Genomic DNA, 17,535 nt, shown 5'->3' with positions numbered 1-17,535 from the left:
TATATTTTTTTAAAAACTAAGTTAATGATTAAAACTTGTTCTAACTAGCATAGTGAAGGCAAAATAGATGATGACTTCCCTGCCAAAAACAGACCCTGTCTACAAGACAGGAGTCATAGAAAACAGAGAACTGGAGCTTTGTGTTCTTGGCTGGAGAACCTGCTGCGGAAAGCAGCATATGCACTGGCTGTTTGGGGGGAAGAGGAGGAGGAGGAGAAGGAAAGAGCAGACAGGAGCTTTCCCTAACATATCAGCCCAATTTGGCATACAAATCAAAAGAGGTGCCAGGTGCTTTCATTAGTATTTCCACAGCATATAGAAAGAATATTCACCTTGAAAGATACTCTTACCATTTTTCTCTTGCACTTTGGAGTTAGATCTAATTTTGCAAAGCTTTCTAACAACAGAAACAATCGGTGACAAATCAGGTTTTACAGAAACTTCTTACCAGAACAAGTAAATCCATCCCCTGTAAAACCCTCTGCACAGGCACAGCGGTATGACCCCGGGGTGTTCACACACTGAGCGTTCACGCTGCACTGGTGAGTCCCATTGGAGCATTCATCAAGATCTGTACATCGGGGCAAAAGAATGCAAATAGTAACAGAGCACTTAATATACTTTGCTTACAATGAACTGTCAAGCTGTAAGGCCAAAATGCAAAGATGATTTATGTCTCCAGAGATGCATTAAGTTCTCATGAAAAGATAGCTGGTTAATACACAATGATTTCATATTAAAATTTCTTCCTTTAAAATTTCTTCCATATTGTATGGGCTTGGAGAAAATATTTCCAAGCAACAGATGGCATTCAGCTGACCGTTAGAGTAAATGCTGATACCATTACTTGAATGTTAATATCTCGTTAAAGAACTTGGAATCAAAATGAGTTAAAAATAAAACAACGAAATATGGTACGGTGAAAACCTGTCAAACATTTGGTGAGTCTTTACCAATTAATAAAATCATTCACAAGCAGCCTAACCCAAGTTCTATGAAAGTCAATGTAAGCTTCTCCTCAACTTGAACGGATGCTAATTTGGATCAAAAAAAGAGATTCTCCTGCTCCTAAAGGGCAAATGCAGCTTGATCTGATGGAAGCAGCCATGCAGGTGCATGGCGAGTGACTCAGGACCACCTCTCACACTACCTTGTGCTATGGGTTAGCTTATGGTTTCTTTTACCCTGTGACCAGTAAATCCACACCCATTTGTAAGGAGTTCTTCTGAATTAACATACCGTATCAAGGAACTAGTCTAACTATGAATATACTACTAGGAAAACCTTTCCGATTTTTCTCCTTGAAGTGGGTCGTTTTTAGTAGTATCTCACATCTCTTTAATAAAATAATGATAATAAAGATCATGAAGTCTTTCCTTTTTTTCTTCAGACATGGCTTAAAAATCTTAGGCCTGCAATGAAATCCCGTAATACAGTACTTTTATCTTTTACATGTTACACCAATAAAGCCTAATTCTTATGTGAAACTCTTCTTCCATAGATTCCAAAATGTTCTGCCTAATATATCTGAATAGATATATTACAAGATATTTACAAAAATAGTATTAAATGACAGAAGTAGTAATTTACTGGCAGGAAATTACAAAATAAAATCTATTTTATTTTTAACTGAACTTTGTATTTTGCACATTCTAGCAGCTGTATATACTTCATAAAATACATATTTAATTCAGTAAGATGTTAGACAGACATGCCTCTAAGACAAAACCAATTCTTTCTTTAAAAAAAGCAAACCCCTGAAATATAAGGATCTTATTTACCTCTCATTAATAGAGTGTGGTAGGTAGAAGAATACTACTTTGTTTCTAATGGAGTAATCACATGGTCACATTGCATGCTTTGGACTAAAAAAAGAGAAAAGCTTAATTTTTTTACACACTTACCAATACATTTAATGCCATTTCCAACCCATCCCTCTCTGCAACTACATTTGAAACTTCCTGGTACATTGACACATGAGGCATGCATGTCACAGTTGTGAGCACCGATTTCACACTCATCCACATCTACAATCACAAAATAAACTGATTAGTAAAGCTCAATACAAATACATAGGAGCACTGGAGTTCTACGAATGATGTTCCTCTAACATGTCACTGCAGAGTTATACACCTGTTTAAAAAACAAATTACAAGACTGTATAACAGTTTAAAGCAAGTTACTTTCTATTATAAACTAACAAAAAATAGTGGAAATTTTAGTTTCATTTTTGTTCTTTGTAAACATGCTAAAATTAGTTTGCTTTCATATAATTGCTTCTTAGTGTGAAATTAAAGCTGTCTTTCAGACACATTAATATAGGCTGATCTTGATACATCCAAAAATGTGGTGAGACCTTGTATACACAAGGCACATCTTCCACCATCTTCCATTACCTTTTATCTTTTTCATTCTTCTACTTTTTTTCTTTTGTCCTGTTCTTAGACTGTAAGTCAATTCCTGCAACTCTAGTTGACAGATGAGTTCTTTCCAAGTTACCTTAACTTGACTGTGTTCATACTTAAAATATGCATGAGAAATGGTTTTTTTTAATCAGTATAGGAGTACTGATAGTATATTTCTAATACAAATGCAGCTGTACCCACTCAAACTGCATTTGGTACCACAGGTGTTCTCCTGTTCTGATAAAAGCTTTGCCTGTAAAATGACAGCTACAGAAAGGACTTCTAATATCACACTGATAGCGGTCAAGGAGCATACCTTTCCAAACTTCTGAATCCATGTCAGCAGACATATGTAATGTAGTCAAATTATTATATATACATACATACAAATAACAGCCTCTCATTTGTCTGTGAACACTCATGCATATATTTTACATAAAAGCCAAAGAAGGTACATGCACACTATGACATATATGCTAGAAAAATGCTTTACCTGTGCATCCAGTGGTTCCTTTCTTGACTGAATATCCTAGCTGACAGTGACAAATGAAGGAGCCTTTAGTGTTTTCACACTCCCCAAACATACAGATGTTGGAATTCAAATCACATTCATTCACATCTGTAAGCACACACAATTTCATTGTTAGCTGAACATTACTGTCTTTTAACAGCACACTTTGTCTTGAAAACATCAGAAGCGTCCTCCACCCCCTGACACGTCATTTATTATTCTTCATCATAATATGTTTCAGACATTCCATTCTGTACTCTTTCAAATAAAAGAAAAACAAGTAAAGATGAATCTACCGTCCAATCAGCTCAATATTTTCTAATTAGATTGAAATGCTAATTATTAGACTATGAAGTCAATTACCTCCTAGAAGAAACACTCTATGGCTTCTTTAAAAATAAGCTCTCCATCATAATAGCTACAATTTTCTTCCAAATAAACATGTATTCAGTAAATTGATTACTTTTTCTGTCTCAAAATATCAACAGGCTTCAATTTGCACAATTTGTTCACTATTTAAAATTAATGATACATGTATATGTTTAATATCTCTGAATATGATTAGATAAAGTTACACAAAAAATAAAAACAAGTAAAGTAAAGCAGTTTTTAATTAGAATTCAATACATGAAAGACAATAAATCTTGTCTAATAATGAAACTGGCAGAAAAATAGATTAAAATCAGATAACTGTCAAGCAACTAACTGAGCAATTTTATACGAATGTGTTCTGAGTCACACTACAGTGAGGCCACATGTCCCAAGAACTTTTCAAATACACTATCCAATATCCTCAAAGAGCCCTCAAAATGATATTAAATAATAATATCATGCTATGATAATGAAGAGAGTTGTTGTACTGAGAACAAAAAGGCATTTCTGGTGTTTGCAGTTGTTTGGGTGTGGTAAAATGGCATGTATATGGTAATGTCGACGAAACAGAGGCTTGCGATACCTATTGATTGAAAGTGTAATCAGGATATAATTAATGTTAGCTTGCTTTAAACCCCAATAAAAGCATACTAAAATAGCATAACTAGCAACAGAATATAAGTATTCTGTAACACTGCGATGTCATGGCTAGGCACCATACTGCATAAGGGCATGAGCAATGTGACCATCAAAAGTGCAAAGAATGAAGGGTGGAGCTACATGTAGGAGGCATCCGAGTAACAAAAGTTGTTGGAGCAGGGACAAGATAAGCACAAGGGACTGCAAATAGGCAGGAAATCCTCCCGAATACACCAGAAGAATGACTGGCAAGACAAGAAAATGAGATAAGCTGTATCCGGAGCACAGGGGCCTGCTCTTTTTGGGAGGGGGGCAATAGCATAAAAACATAATTGAGGAAAATTGGAGAAGAAAGATGACAAGCACACTTCAGTTCTAACTTTTCTCATCAATATGTTCTCGAGCTTGATCACCTTAACCTTTGCAATCAAGAACTGCCAAAGCCTGCAAACACCAATGCTAACCGCATGGCATCATCTCCGTGGTACTGTATGCTCACAGCTAATTTAGAATATGATTGTTAAAGACTAAGAGTTTTGTATATTTGGTGATAATGATCAATATTGTGTAAGAACTGACCATTAGTAACTGTATTATTAATGAATGAATTCAGTAAAATTTAATTTCACAATTTAAAACTGGCCTGATTTGTCAGTCTTCTAAACACTCACGTGACAACAACCTCAGATCTCCTAATACATTCAGTAGTAACAGTAGGAAGCAGATGAAAGCTTCCACGCTCTAAATCTCCTCAGCTTCTGGGGAGCTGCAGACTTACCCCTGTAGTTCTGCTCTGCTGAGACTCCCCTGGAACATGAGGATCGACCTGTTTCTCCCAGAATCTCACTGGACATGTCTGAACTACAAAGCAGTCAGACGTGGGACTCTTACCACAGCTGAGAAACTCTCAGCCCCTTTTCTTACTGGAGTGAAAGATCATATTTTGAGAGTAGCTATGGCACTTCCATTTATGTTTCTGAGAGTGTTTGCCTATTGACTATAGGCAGCTCTTTAGCACGGACCTGTATTTATCACTCTGCTCTACCTTTGGAAAATGGATAGCTAGAAGATGATCTTTATTAATGATCCCAAGCGTGTTATAATTCCTTGCTGACAAAACAAACAAACAAACAAACAAACAAACAAAAACTCTGACTGTGAAAGGAGGTGAAAGAAATTTCAAGAGGGGGGAAAAAATCAAAATGCTCACAGTCTGTCTCTCAAAGCTGAGGTGAGTGAAAGGAAAGGTCAAGAACTGTTCTCCTAATTGTGCTGCTGAAAAGTCAGTTTGGGAAAGAGGTGAAGAGCAGACGCACGAGAATATGCCCTTATGAAGAAATGCTCCAAAACCTGGAGCTCTCTGACACATGCAAAAACAGAAAGTCACCACAAGGGCAACATTCAAGGAGAAGTCAGGCTGCAGGGGGAAAAAAAAGACCTTTGATGAAATAACAAGTCATAAGCCACAACCAGAACAGCTGTTCTACAACCATAAAAGGACAAAAAAGTGACAAGGAAAAACGGGCATATCACAAGTGTAGAAGTGCTCTTGTGCCAGACTCCCTTCCCAGGCACCTCAACAGTGTGACTGTTCAGCACTTGCTGCTTTGATGCAGACAGCAGCTTCAAGACTGAGATAAGTTTGCTGTTTATGGCTCCCTCTTCTTCCTGGTTTCACTGAGTGTTGCATATGGGATGAAAACTTTCCATTAGGAAGAAAACCCCTCCTAAAGCAAGATAATGCAGTTTGTATGAAAGCTGTGTTTTAGATTCTTATACTGCATGTTGAATCTTCAGTATAGGCTTGCAATTATAGTACATGGCTTTAACATGATTCCAGCGTTTACCTGCTTTGAGACCTAAATGGATTATAATTACAGATCTGATTAAAAACTTGTACTTAAGGCATGGTCTTATCATCAATTATACCTACGTCAATGTTTTGACCTTACTCAAAAAGCTCAGATTTTACACCAGTTAAATAACAAAGCGCATCTAATTTTGCATGTTATCAAATAAATACAAAATATTGCAAATATTTCTACAGAAGAAATGCAAGTACTTGGATGAAAGTAGTGTTAGTTCCAGCAAGAAACTTTAATGAACCACAAAGACTTTTTGACAAGCTGCATGATGCTGCTAGCAAGAAAAACAATTACATATATGGCAGAAATTCACACTCCCTCACTGCAGATTCTAGCCTTAGACTGTAGTTTTTATTTTTTAAGAGAAGGACAGTTAAAAGCAGTATAAAATGAAAATAGTTTAGCTCATTTTATAGCTACTAACATGACTAATGTGAAAAACTCATTGAAAAGGTCAGTTCTAACTTTCAAGTTGGTTAGGTAAACATGGAGCATGAGCCCAAACTGAAAGCAAGAACCTGGAATGACTTAAAAGTGAAAGCGAAAGAAAATCTCAGATTCAACTCTGGAGGAAAGGAGGCACAAACAGGTCAGGACAGCTTTGCTCAGCGTTTCCTTTAACTACTTTCTCCTCGGAGCGCGTGTCTGTCTGTGCGTACGTGCATGTGTAAAATGAGTAATGAAAGGTTTGTTTGACAGATGTTCAAAATATATAAAATGATTTTATTAGTATGGCCAAACTTAAAATATAAAATACATAAAACTTTGTAGAAAACATAAACACCAAGATAAACTAAGATCAGGTTAAGTTCAGGAAATACTTTTCATTTTAATTTCCTTTGTAATCACTCATGATAAGTTTCGGTAGGTGAGGGAAGATGCTAAAAATGTAAAAGAGACAGAAAAAAATGTTGAGGCAACCAAATAATCTCTTTTCAGTAGTGATGCTTTATAGGAATTATACAGTTCAATATTAAATCACTTCTATTTTTGGAATTCCATGACTTGGCTCATCCTTATGGATAAGTCCTAACATCCTTACGGATCCTTCCTAACATCTATACTGATAGACAAGGAAAGTCTATAGATCTTTTGTCTTCTGTAATTTATATACATAGTTTAAACCTGCTTTCAGAGTTTCAGCATAAAATCATAAAACATTAGCTGCACAGTTTTTAGAGCTAGACTAGATTTGGTACATACAGCTACTTACCAATACAAGTTTTCATGTCCATAGAAGCCATAAATCCATCGTAACAGAGACAGCGATACTCCCCTGGAATATTAGTACACTGTCCGCCATCACAGATATCTGGATTGTTTTCACATTCATCAATATCTGGAATAAAAGCAGATAATAATACTGTCACACAGGTAGGAATTGGCTAAAAGAGTACCATATTCATATTAGCAGAAAGATGATTCTTGAACTTTTGTTTTTTAATGAATTCTCATAAAGATATTAAAACCTACCTGCACACGTCCTGACATCTGGCATTAGAGCATAGCCATCACTGCAGCTACATTCGTAGCTGCCTTCTGAGTTAGTGCAGTGGGTGTCACAGCCTCCATTCATTATCATACACTCATCAATATCTGGGAAATATCATCAGTACTAGGTTATTTAGCAATTCTGCTTCTATAAGAAAAATCACCTTCTCCTGCCATTTTACTTGGCGGATCAATCAGTTTATCAGCGATATGATTTTGAATTTTTATTCTCATTCCACAGTCTCTGATTTACACTTTGTTCAGCCTTCCCTCTTTCAACTGCATTTTTATCTACAGGAGCAAGTAGCTGCCTTTTAGTTGTTGATTTTATTGCTATGTATTACTAGTAATGTAAAAGAAGCAGAAAAGACAGCATGTGGAAAGAAAAGCCCTTGAGAAATTAAGGCTTCGTGAAAGCTTGAAATGCAGTTCAGATTTATAGTTTTGCAAAAAATAAACAAAACTAACAAATAAAAAACTGCCCACACCTTCTCTTCTTCTTGTCAATGTGCTGACAGCTGTCATAACTTAGTCTAAGTTACTCTAGGATTTTAGAAATGCATGCAGTAAGGAGAAAAAGTGAAAGAAAAACTAGCAATGCATGGGGCTCTGTTGCTTTGATCAAAAAATTGAACAATCTTTTCTGCATGTTATCTCAAGCTCTTGATTGTAATAAAGTAGTATCATAAGAGTATTTTTTCTCCAAGTGTTCTACAGAGTTCAATAGAACAACAATCTTTTCATCCCTTCTCAATACTTTTAAAGAGGGGTCCCTGACGGTTCATGATATGCCTAATAGTAGAAGATGGCTCTGTTTCGTCTCAGAAGGAAAGTATGAAATGAAATGAAACGAAAATAAGAATAGATGAAAAAATACATGTTGAAATAAAAACACATAAGTGAAGCTATACAACACTTGCCAATGCAGCCTTGTCTGTCCGGAGTGACCTGGTATCCGGAGTTACAGGAACATTGGTATGTTCCAATCATGTTCACGCACTTGCCATTTCTGCAGAGACTGTCACTTAATGAACATTCATTTACATCTGGAAAAGAATTGGTCATAACAATTTCTTATCATTCAGAAGGCTGACTCTAACTATACAAATGTCAGAGAAATGAGGGTGAGTAATAATATTTTAAACCAGCGGCTTCCACACGGTTACAATTTCTTGTTCTTAGCATGTTCAGTCAAGGTATGGACATCTGAATAGCATATTTAAGCCAGTGACAATAAGCTTATTTTCTGAGTTTCTTGTCTGTGAACATTAACTTCACACACCCTCTCAGAAATAGTTCATGTAACTACAGTCCACTGTTCTAGACTAACTCTTACAGTGAATAAGCACCAAATGGAAAACCAAGAGGTGACCTGCTTTTTACATTTTTTTCATCACTTCAATGAAGTATGTGCAAAAAGGAGAGCTGCATTGCACTAAGTGACAAAACCACTTTTTTGTGCCTGTAGGAACACAATTCGCTTTGTGCTTTTATATATTTTAACTGAAAGTTGCCAACATGAGTGGTATAGTCCTTTGGGCTGCTTAACAACCCCCAAAAGCCCTGATAAATACTCTTCTTTGAAGTCAACAGTACTGAGGGCATTGGAGATTTTCCAGGATCTGTTGTAAGGTTTTAATTTGAAGGTATTCACATAAAGGAGGAGCATTAATTTTTATCGGATATTCCTGAGGCTTCATTCTTGCCAGTGACAAGAAGTTTCCACAGCACAAATGACTCCTCTTCTTAGAAAGCTGAAAACTGCTAATCTTACTAGAAACTTACCTATGCATTCCTCACGTGATAGTGACAGTTCATGTCCCGAAGGACAGTCACATTGAAAACTACCTTCTGTGTTCACACATGTGCCACCTCTACACAGCAGAGGGTTGCGTTCACATTCATCGATATCTAAAAAGAAACCGTGATAAACAAGTACAGAACCATTACTAAGGAGCAACAAAGGGAAAAGCAATTCTCATTGCAAGTGACTCAAAATCCAGAGATCACAAATAAAAGGGTGGTTTTATTGAAGCAATGCTCCTCCTTTCCTTATACTGCATAACAATGCAAACAAAAAAGCATGCATTATTAGACTCTAAGGAAGTTTTTTCCCCTCAAGCAAAAAGAGAAATTCATCTTTCAGAACTAAATATTCTAACGGAAATAGGAAACCAGAAAAGACAACATCTATTTAGCTGGTCACCATTTAGAACAATGTATTAATATGATGTAATTTTCAAAAAAATGGTTTCTTAAGGCAACTATAAGCCCATTTATTCATGCATTGCCGTTGTTCGCTGTGGATGCAGGTAGTAGAGATGTGCATGTAAACTTTTAACCAAACAGCTTTTCCATTTGATAACTACCACGTATGTGGATATGTGGTTGAGAACCATGTTTGCTACAACTTATAATGGAAATTTGCTTATTTGACTCAAAACAGATAAAAAGAGCTAATACTATAGTCATGGATGAACAGAAAAATGAACAAAAGACATTCAAGGTTCAAGATACATTCATACTTTCAGTCTCAGAAAGCATTATGGCCAGCTATCCTTGAAACTGGAGACTTTTGTTTATTTAGACAGACAAGTGCTACTTTCTTCCGGCCTCAGAGATTAGGAAAGACATCAAAGGGTCCTACAGGTTAATCACATTAGGGGAGAAACTACCTGATGACAAAATCAAACATCTCTTTGATATACTCCTGCTTGCATAATCCTCACAGCTCCAAAATGTTTCTATCCAACACTATGCCTTCCTTTCTTAGTTTTCACAAAAGGCCCTGAAGAAGTAATTTCATTTCCTATCTTCTTATTCTGTTTCCTTACCTGACATTTTGCTTCCTTGACTCTGTCCCTCAGATGATATATCTCTGAGAAACGTTGCTTGCATCTGTACTCTGTCCCTCATGCAGGCTATTCAGCTTTCATGGCTTAGCTTCCTTGTTACGTTCACCTGTGATTCAGGCAGTGACTTTTTGAGCCTGGAAGATGTCAGACGGTCCATCTCAATGTGCAGGAAATCAAGCCTGCCATGGCCTTCCGGACCACAGGATTACATGTCTGAGTTCAGTCAAGAGCACAGGAAGCTCCTGACTAAACTCCAACATAAAAAGGAAGCACAGAAGAGGTGGAGGCGGGGACAGGTGACCCAGGAGGAATATAGAGACACTGTATGAGCACACCTGGAGTTGACCCTGACAACAGACATGAAGGGCAACAAGAAGGGCTTCTACAGGTATATCAGCAGTCAAAGGAAGACTGAGGAAAATGTGGGCCTGTTGCTGAATGGGATGGGAGACCAGACGACAAAGGATACAGAAAAGGCTGAGGCACTCGATGCCTTCTTTGCCTCTGTCTTTACTGCTACCATTAGCCTTCAGGAATCCCAGGTCCCTGAGACCTGTGGGAAAGTCTGGAGTAATGAAGACTCACCCGCAGTGGAGAAGGATCAGGTTAGGGAGCATTAAAACAAACTGAACATAACACAAGTCCATGGACCTTGATGGGATGCTCCCAAAGGTGCCAAGGGAGTCAGCCAGCGTCACCACGAGGCCACTCTCAATAAACTTTGAAAGGTGAAAGGTAGCGGTGGTCAGGGGAGGTTCCTGAGGACTGGGAGAAAGCAAATGCCACTCCTATCTTCAAGAAGTACAAAAAGGAGGATCTGAGGAACTACAGGCCAGTCAACATCACTTCAATCCCTCGAAAGGTGATGGAGCAAATAATCTTGGAAACCATTTCCAAACACATGAAAGACAAGAAGATGACTGGGAGCAACCAGCATGGATTTATGAATAGGAAACCATGCCCGACCAACCGGATAGCCTGCTATGACAAAATGACTAGTGCAGCGGATGAGGGGAGAGCAGCTGATATTGTCTGTCTTGAGTTTAGCAAGGTTTTTGACACCGTTTCCCATCACATCCTCATAGACAAATTGAAGAAGCACACGCTAGGTAAGCAAGGTGGACTGAAAAGTGGCTGAACTGCTGGGCTCAAAGGGTTGTGGTCAGCATCATGGAGGCCAGCTGGAAGTCACAAGTGGTGTACTGAGGGGTTGATACTGGGGCCAGTAAATGTCCAACATCTTTATTAATGATGTGGATGATGGGACTGAGTGGACCCTCAGCAAGTTTGCAGACAACAGAAAACTGGGAGGAGTGGTTGATGCACCAGATGGCTGTGCTGGGAGGAGTGGTTGATGCACCAGATGGCTGTGCTATCATTCAGAGGGACCTTGACAGGCTGGAAAAATTGACTGACAGGAACCTTGAGAACTTCAACAAAGGGAAATGCAAAATCCTGTACCTGGGGAAGAGTAACCTCATGCACCAGTACAGGCTGGAGGCTGACCGGCTGGAAAGCAGCTTTGCGGAAAAACACCTGGGCATCCTGCTGGACACCAAGTTGACTGTGAGCTGCCAACCTGTCCTTGCAACAAAGAAGGACAATAGCATCCCTCAGCTGGTTTAGGAAGAGTGACTCTGCCATGGTAAGGCCACATCTGGAAGTTGTATCCAGTTCTGGGCTCCTCAGTACAAAAAAGACATACTGGACATACTGGAGCAAGTCCAGTGAAGGGCTACAAAGATGATCAGGGGACTGGAGTATCTGTTGTATGAGAAAAGGCTGGAATTGTCTGGAAAAAAGAAGGTTCAGGTGGGATCTTATCAAAGTGTATAAATACCTGATGGAAGGTGTGGGCAGGGGGGTAAAGAAGATGGGGCCAGACTCTTCTCAGGGGTGTCCAGTGACAGGATGAGAGGCAAAGGGCACAAATTGAAAAATACAGGAAATTCCATTTCAACAAAAGAAGAAACTTTTTTTTACTGTGGGGGTAGTCAAACCCTGGAATGGGCTGCCCAGAGAGTTTGTGGAATCTCCATCCTTGGAGAAATTCAAAATTCGACTGGACATGGTCTTGGGAGACCTGTTCTAGCTGGCCCTGCTTTGAGTTGGAGGTTGGACTATACCCTCTCTAAAGGTCCCTTCCAGCCTCTCTGATTCTGTTTCAGTAACCCCTGAGCAAAGAAGCATTGCTTTCTTTATATAGCCTTATCATATATGCCTTTATCATCAAAGATATATTTGCATAACAAAAAATAAAAAGTGAGGTTTTTGAGCCATAGTAATAAAAATGATCTTGCAACATAGGGATAAGAGGATTCATCCAAGAATAAAATCTCAGATTTCATTTTCATGGTGTATGCAGAAGAACCTCACAAGACTTTTGAAGGTAGCTAGTAACTTTTGGTACCTCAATTTCTGTTCTTACAACTTCAGACACTTTAAAGAGATGCCATTTTCAGAAAACACTCTCAGATTATCTTAAGGCCTAAGAAAATCAAGGAAACTTAAATCACTTGTTGTTTTTGAAATTCCATTCTTGTGTTCTTAGTTTAACCAAGTTTTTTGATAACTCATTAGCCATTACATGAATGCGTAGTTGCTGACATTCCAAAATTACCTATACAGAAATGCATAAATGAAATTAGTAAAAAGAAAATCAAAGCTAGATGCATAGTTTGGTTATCTGTCCTATAAACTGCATATCTGTCTCATTTGTTCATGAAATCACTATAATAATGTATATAAAGTGTTCAGTGGTGCAGAACTTAGTATAGTACAGAGTAAGGCTTTGTACAGCAAATGGAAGGACTCCAGGTCATGCTGGCAACACTTACCCATGCAGTTTTTCATCATCATAAATCCACTTTCGTAACCATCAAAGCACTCACACTCAAAGCTTCCAGGAGTGTTGACACAGGTACCACTTCCACATAAGTCTGGGGAGATCCGGCACTCATCAATGTCTAGTTTATAGTAAATGGAGGGAGAAAAATCAAACGGAGTTTAAGGTTATCCTGCTTTTCACAGAAATGAAGATGAGGCCATGGTAAATGAATTCCACAGAAATCAGATATAGTGTATAAAGCAATAGACAAATACATATTTCATTTATAATTTAAAAGGATGATTACATAAAAATTTGTTTGTGAAAGATTCATAATGCAATGCCTTCAGATCTCTCACCTAGAGAGTAAACTCTGCAACAAGTAAGCTTCGATTAAGTGCAATTTACAGTCACATTGCTAAGGACAGCAACTGTAATACATTCTGAATTATTCTTATGAAGGTACCAAATGACTTGTGACTTTGATATTAAATCACTTCTTATGAAGTTATTTCTAAAGAAGTAGCATTACAAACTTATTTCTATCCTTTCCTTTAGCAATTATGAAGTTAAAATAACTCCTTTGAAAGCTACCTTTACAGTTCATGGCTTCCCTATAGCTTGTATATTTTATTAGTTATATTTGAATGCAACTTATTCTGGAAAGCCATAGCAAATTTGTAGAAGATGAAAAAGAGAAGAAAAACTGGTTTGGAAGCGTTCTTTGGTAGTGAGGCAGGAAGCTCAAGAGGAATTTGTAGTATGGATAGGATCCAGTGAAACAGATCAGGAAGGAGAGGCTGGAAAGAAAAGCTGAATAACCTGTTCCTCCCTATCTCCTCACACTTTTCCAGTCTTCTCTTTTTCCATAGTCTATTGCTCATCCAGTATCGCATCCTTGTTCTACTTCTTTGTCTCATGCTCTCTAATACACCCTCTACCTTCTGCTCCATTCACTATTGTGTCATTAGTTTTTTGAAGAGTTTCAAATCATAAGAGAAGTCACAGGGAACAAAAATAACAGTGCTTAAAATGGTGACAAAATTAGTCCAGGACAGAGCATAGAATTGCTTCTGACACTGGGCAAGTCCAGGGAGCAAGGAATAACAGAGCACAAAAGGCATCAGTATGTATGAGGCAATGAGCTAGCCCGGAGACTGATTTGTGCAAGTGGCTCCAGGAAACTAGTAAAGTACAAACAAATATAAGTGCCGTTTTTCACATGTGTGAGAGTCTTTTCTCCCTCCCTCTGTGTCACTCCCCATGGCTAGGTTTCTGCTTGGCAAGGACAGTTCAGTCCTCATGTACACATGTGTGGAGGTCTGTGGGATGGCAATCCATGTGGTGGGCCTGGAGAGTCAGAGAATATCTGGCCTCCTATAGGCTTTATAAAGCATTTTGTTTTTAATTTAAAACACAAAAAGTCTCCCATTTAATAAAAACTGAGTCTCTAAGGCTGCTCAGTGGAACACTTTCATCAGAACAAAGTTTCAATGAAAAACAGAACAACAAAAAAAAAAGCTTTGTAGGGCGAAGTTCTCTGACCTACTCTTGTTAACTTAGAAATAAAGTTGCTTCAACGCATTTCTCATCAATGCAATCGCTATAAAAACAAGGAAATCACCAGTTAGGGCAACATTAACATCCAGACCAACCTCAATTCACATGCCTTACCACCCACACTTTGTATTACTCAGACACACTTACAGGCTCCTGAGCTGTAGAACAAAACCTCCTTCATTTTCAGCACAGAGCCACCCACAATGCAGGCACCTAGGTTCTCATAACCAGAAAACTATCAATTCCAGTTTTTCCAGACAGTAAAGAACAAAATATTAACCTTTTAAATTAAATGCATGTCTCTTCTTGAGTGAACATTGCATTGAATGTCAGAGTTGCAGTGGTGCCTATGTGTGTGCTTGGCAATCAAGTCTAAATGAAAATTAATTTGCAGTGAAGTCTCTCAGTTCATCTGGTAATACAATGTCTAGAGAGTGAAGAGTGTAAGTTAAATTAATTGGTATGTTAAAACATTGAACTTGACTTTGCTAGTGATCCTTATTGTTTTTTCAGGTTGTACTGACAGGACATGATTTGAGCAAATTTAACAGCAGTTTATCAAATTTCTAAGGTACATGTATCAGAAGAAAGTTGTATTTATTAGAGAACTTTCCGAAAGGGAGACTTGTAGAAAGTTGACCATTCTGCACAAAGATAAAGCTTTTAAAAAGTGAAGGAAATGAAGGACAGTATATTTCCAGATCACCAAGGTATGCAACAAGCACAAGTTCTTGTAAAAACTGGAGGAAACAGAAGACTTACCTGTACAGTTTCTTTCTTCCATATCTAAAGCAAACCCACTGTTACATCTACATTTGAAACTTCCAATTGTATTTCTGCATTTACCATTCATGCACATACCAGGGAATACTTTACATTCATTGATATCTATAAAATAAAAACAAAAGAAAACAGATTTCTTAAATGCTTAACAATACACTTCATTCAGTGGTAACTTCCTGTTCCTTCTTACCAATGCGTGTTGTGCATCATTTTGCTTCTAACGTAATAGTTATACACAGTTTTCCTGTGCCAGCTTATAGAAGGATAGGTTTTCTCTCGTAGAATTTCAAGTGAAATATTTCACCTTTCCTAAATCCGTTTTGCTGGATAGCTGGGATAACACTGATTGTGCAAGGACCTTTCATTGGACATAAAAAAGAAGAGTCTTCATGTACGTTAGCCTCTCTCATATGCCTATAAGGGGATTTACAAAGTTGAACGGGCTTTCTTGTAGTCCATGAATATAATTTATTGGATGAATGTCCTTACCTGAGAATAATCTGTCAAGAGACAAAATTCTATCTCATGGGTATCAGTGTTAATAGAAGAAAATATGGTGCAAATACAAAACCAGAAACAAGCACAAAACCCTTACAAAAGTCATGGCATGGACAGAAATCCTTATTTATTTAGTAAATTGGCACTGAAATTTCAGATTTTGGCTTGAGAAGAATAGTAACTCTTGAAAATCAGAGCTTATTCATGGTGAAATACAGTGCCAACCTGTTAAAGTTCACTCAAGCAACTCGACATACTTCAGACAAACCTTTCTGAAAATATCTTTTTAAAAAAATAAACCAGACATTTAAATATTTCAGGATCACCTTAGCTTCTGAACACAGAGAAATTAAGTTTTCTTCTCAGATCTCAGTCATCAAAAGTATCTCAGATCTGGTTTCTTAGCCATTTTCCAACCTATCCAGTTTCGTTTTTCACACCCTTTGGGGTGGGGAAGACAGGAACAACTGGATAGCAGGGACAGAAGGTTTTTGCTTCTCTATCACTGCAACTCCATTGCCCTCAGAATCTGAGAGCAATCTCAGACTTCCTTTAGTTTTAATCCCTTTGTTAGTACTAATTCTGCAGATTTTACAGTATTCTCCAGTCTCACTTTCAGAGAACTCTGGTCAAATCACAGTGATCTTTTATGTTTATATCTTAAACTCCCTGACTTCACACAATTCTTAGCCTCGGTTCAGTCTTTGCAAAGCAGTACCTTAAAAAAGATGTACTTTTTCTGTTATTCTTATAATTTGAGCTCCCTTATCTTCAGTCATGTCACTGCCATTTCCTTTTTCTCCTTACCAAATTCAAACTTCATACTTGTTTTTTCCTTTTAGGCTCCTGTAACACTCCTGAACACCATGCAAGTTTTGAGTTTCCTACCGGTACTGTTAGCTCTGTAAGGCAAACATCTCTACAATATCTCCCATCTCAAGCACGTAATAAACGCAGATACATATTCTGGCGTTTACCTAGAATATACACCAAGATGTACATGTGACTCATCTTTAGACCCACTAGGCAAAAATGACTTCTTACCTTTATAAAACGGCCTGCCAGTTAGGATATCTCCCCTGTTGGAAAAGCCAGGACCTCTGGGGCACAGAGCCTCATATTCCTTGGTGCCAGCCTTAGGACATTCCTCGCAGTCGGAGCCCCAGGCAGCACCCACAGCGCAGCAGCAAGCGTCCATACGAAACTTGCCAGGCACAGACTGAATGCACTCATCTTCGTCCCATCTCAGGTAGCATTGCTCCATGCGGATATCTGCTCATTTTACAAAAGGAAAGGGGAATTTTACCCTTTGCTGCATGCTTCTGTTTTTCAAAAGTAGCTACTTCTGATGTACATGTATGCATGAGGCTTAGTTTCTGGGAGACAGATTTCTGCTCAAGACTGACAATTCTGCATGATGTGGAGTCGTTTGAAGTTGCTAATACTGCGCTATTGGCAAGTTTCTAGATCTCTGTTGTGTCACTGATGTGAATGTGATTTTTAGGTTTCTTTGTGTATTTGATAGGACAGAGATACGTACTTCTCTACCACATCAGGAATTCTAACTGGCAAACTGACCTGCATTTATGGGGGAAAAAACACACCAAAACCCAACTACCTTATGTTTATAATATTCCATTAATAATACATGGAATGCAGAAAAAATACATTTTGCTGATCATTGTTAGGCTTATTTTAAAACTAGATAGCAGGAAAAACCAATATGGTT

General features: G+C 38.0%; 1 protein-coding gene across 1 annotated transcript in view; it reads right to left on the bottom strand.

Moving 5' to 3' along the window:
- Positions 1 to 17,535, bottom strand: part of LOC112992380 (fibrillin-2) — a 181,122-nt gene that overhangs the window by 50,877 nt on the left and 112,710 nt on the right. The window contains exons 24-33 of the mRNA XM_026115394.2: positions 16,851 to 17,078; positions 15,288 to 15,413; positions 12,976 to 13,104; positions 9,069 to 9,194; positions 8,204 to 8,329; positions 7,266 to 7,388; positions 7,006 to 7,131; positions 2,899 to 3,024; positions 1,905 to 2,027; positions 449 to 571 (exon numbers count right to left, since the gene is read on the bottom strand). Of these exons, the coding sequence (XP_025971179.2) occupies positions 449 to 571; positions 1,905 to 2,027; positions 2,899 to 3,024; positions 7,006 to 7,131; positions 7,266 to 7,388; positions 8,204 to 8,329; positions 9,069 to 9,194; positions 12,976 to 13,104; positions 15,288 to 15,413; positions 16,851 to 17,078 (1,356 nt within the window). The remainder of the gene's footprint in view (positions 1 to 448; positions 572 to 1,904; positions 2,028 to 2,898; positions 3,025 to 7,005; positions 7,132 to 7,265; positions 7,389 to 8,203; positions 8,330 to 9,068; positions 9,195 to 12,975; positions 13,105 to 15,287; positions 15,414 to 16,850; positions 17,079 to 17,535) is intronic.

The sequence above is a fragment of the Dromaius novaehollandiae genome, chromosome Z, assembly GCF_036370855.1.
Source record: "Dromaius novaehollandiae isolate bDroNov1 chromosome Z, bDroNov1.hap1, whole genome shotgun sequence".
NCBI lineage: Eukaryota > Metazoa > Chordata > Aves > Casuariiformes > Dromaiidae > Dromaius > Dromaius novaehollandiae.
Note: the sequence above shows the minus strand (reverse complement) of the source record. Positions and strands in the feature narration are given on the sequence as shown.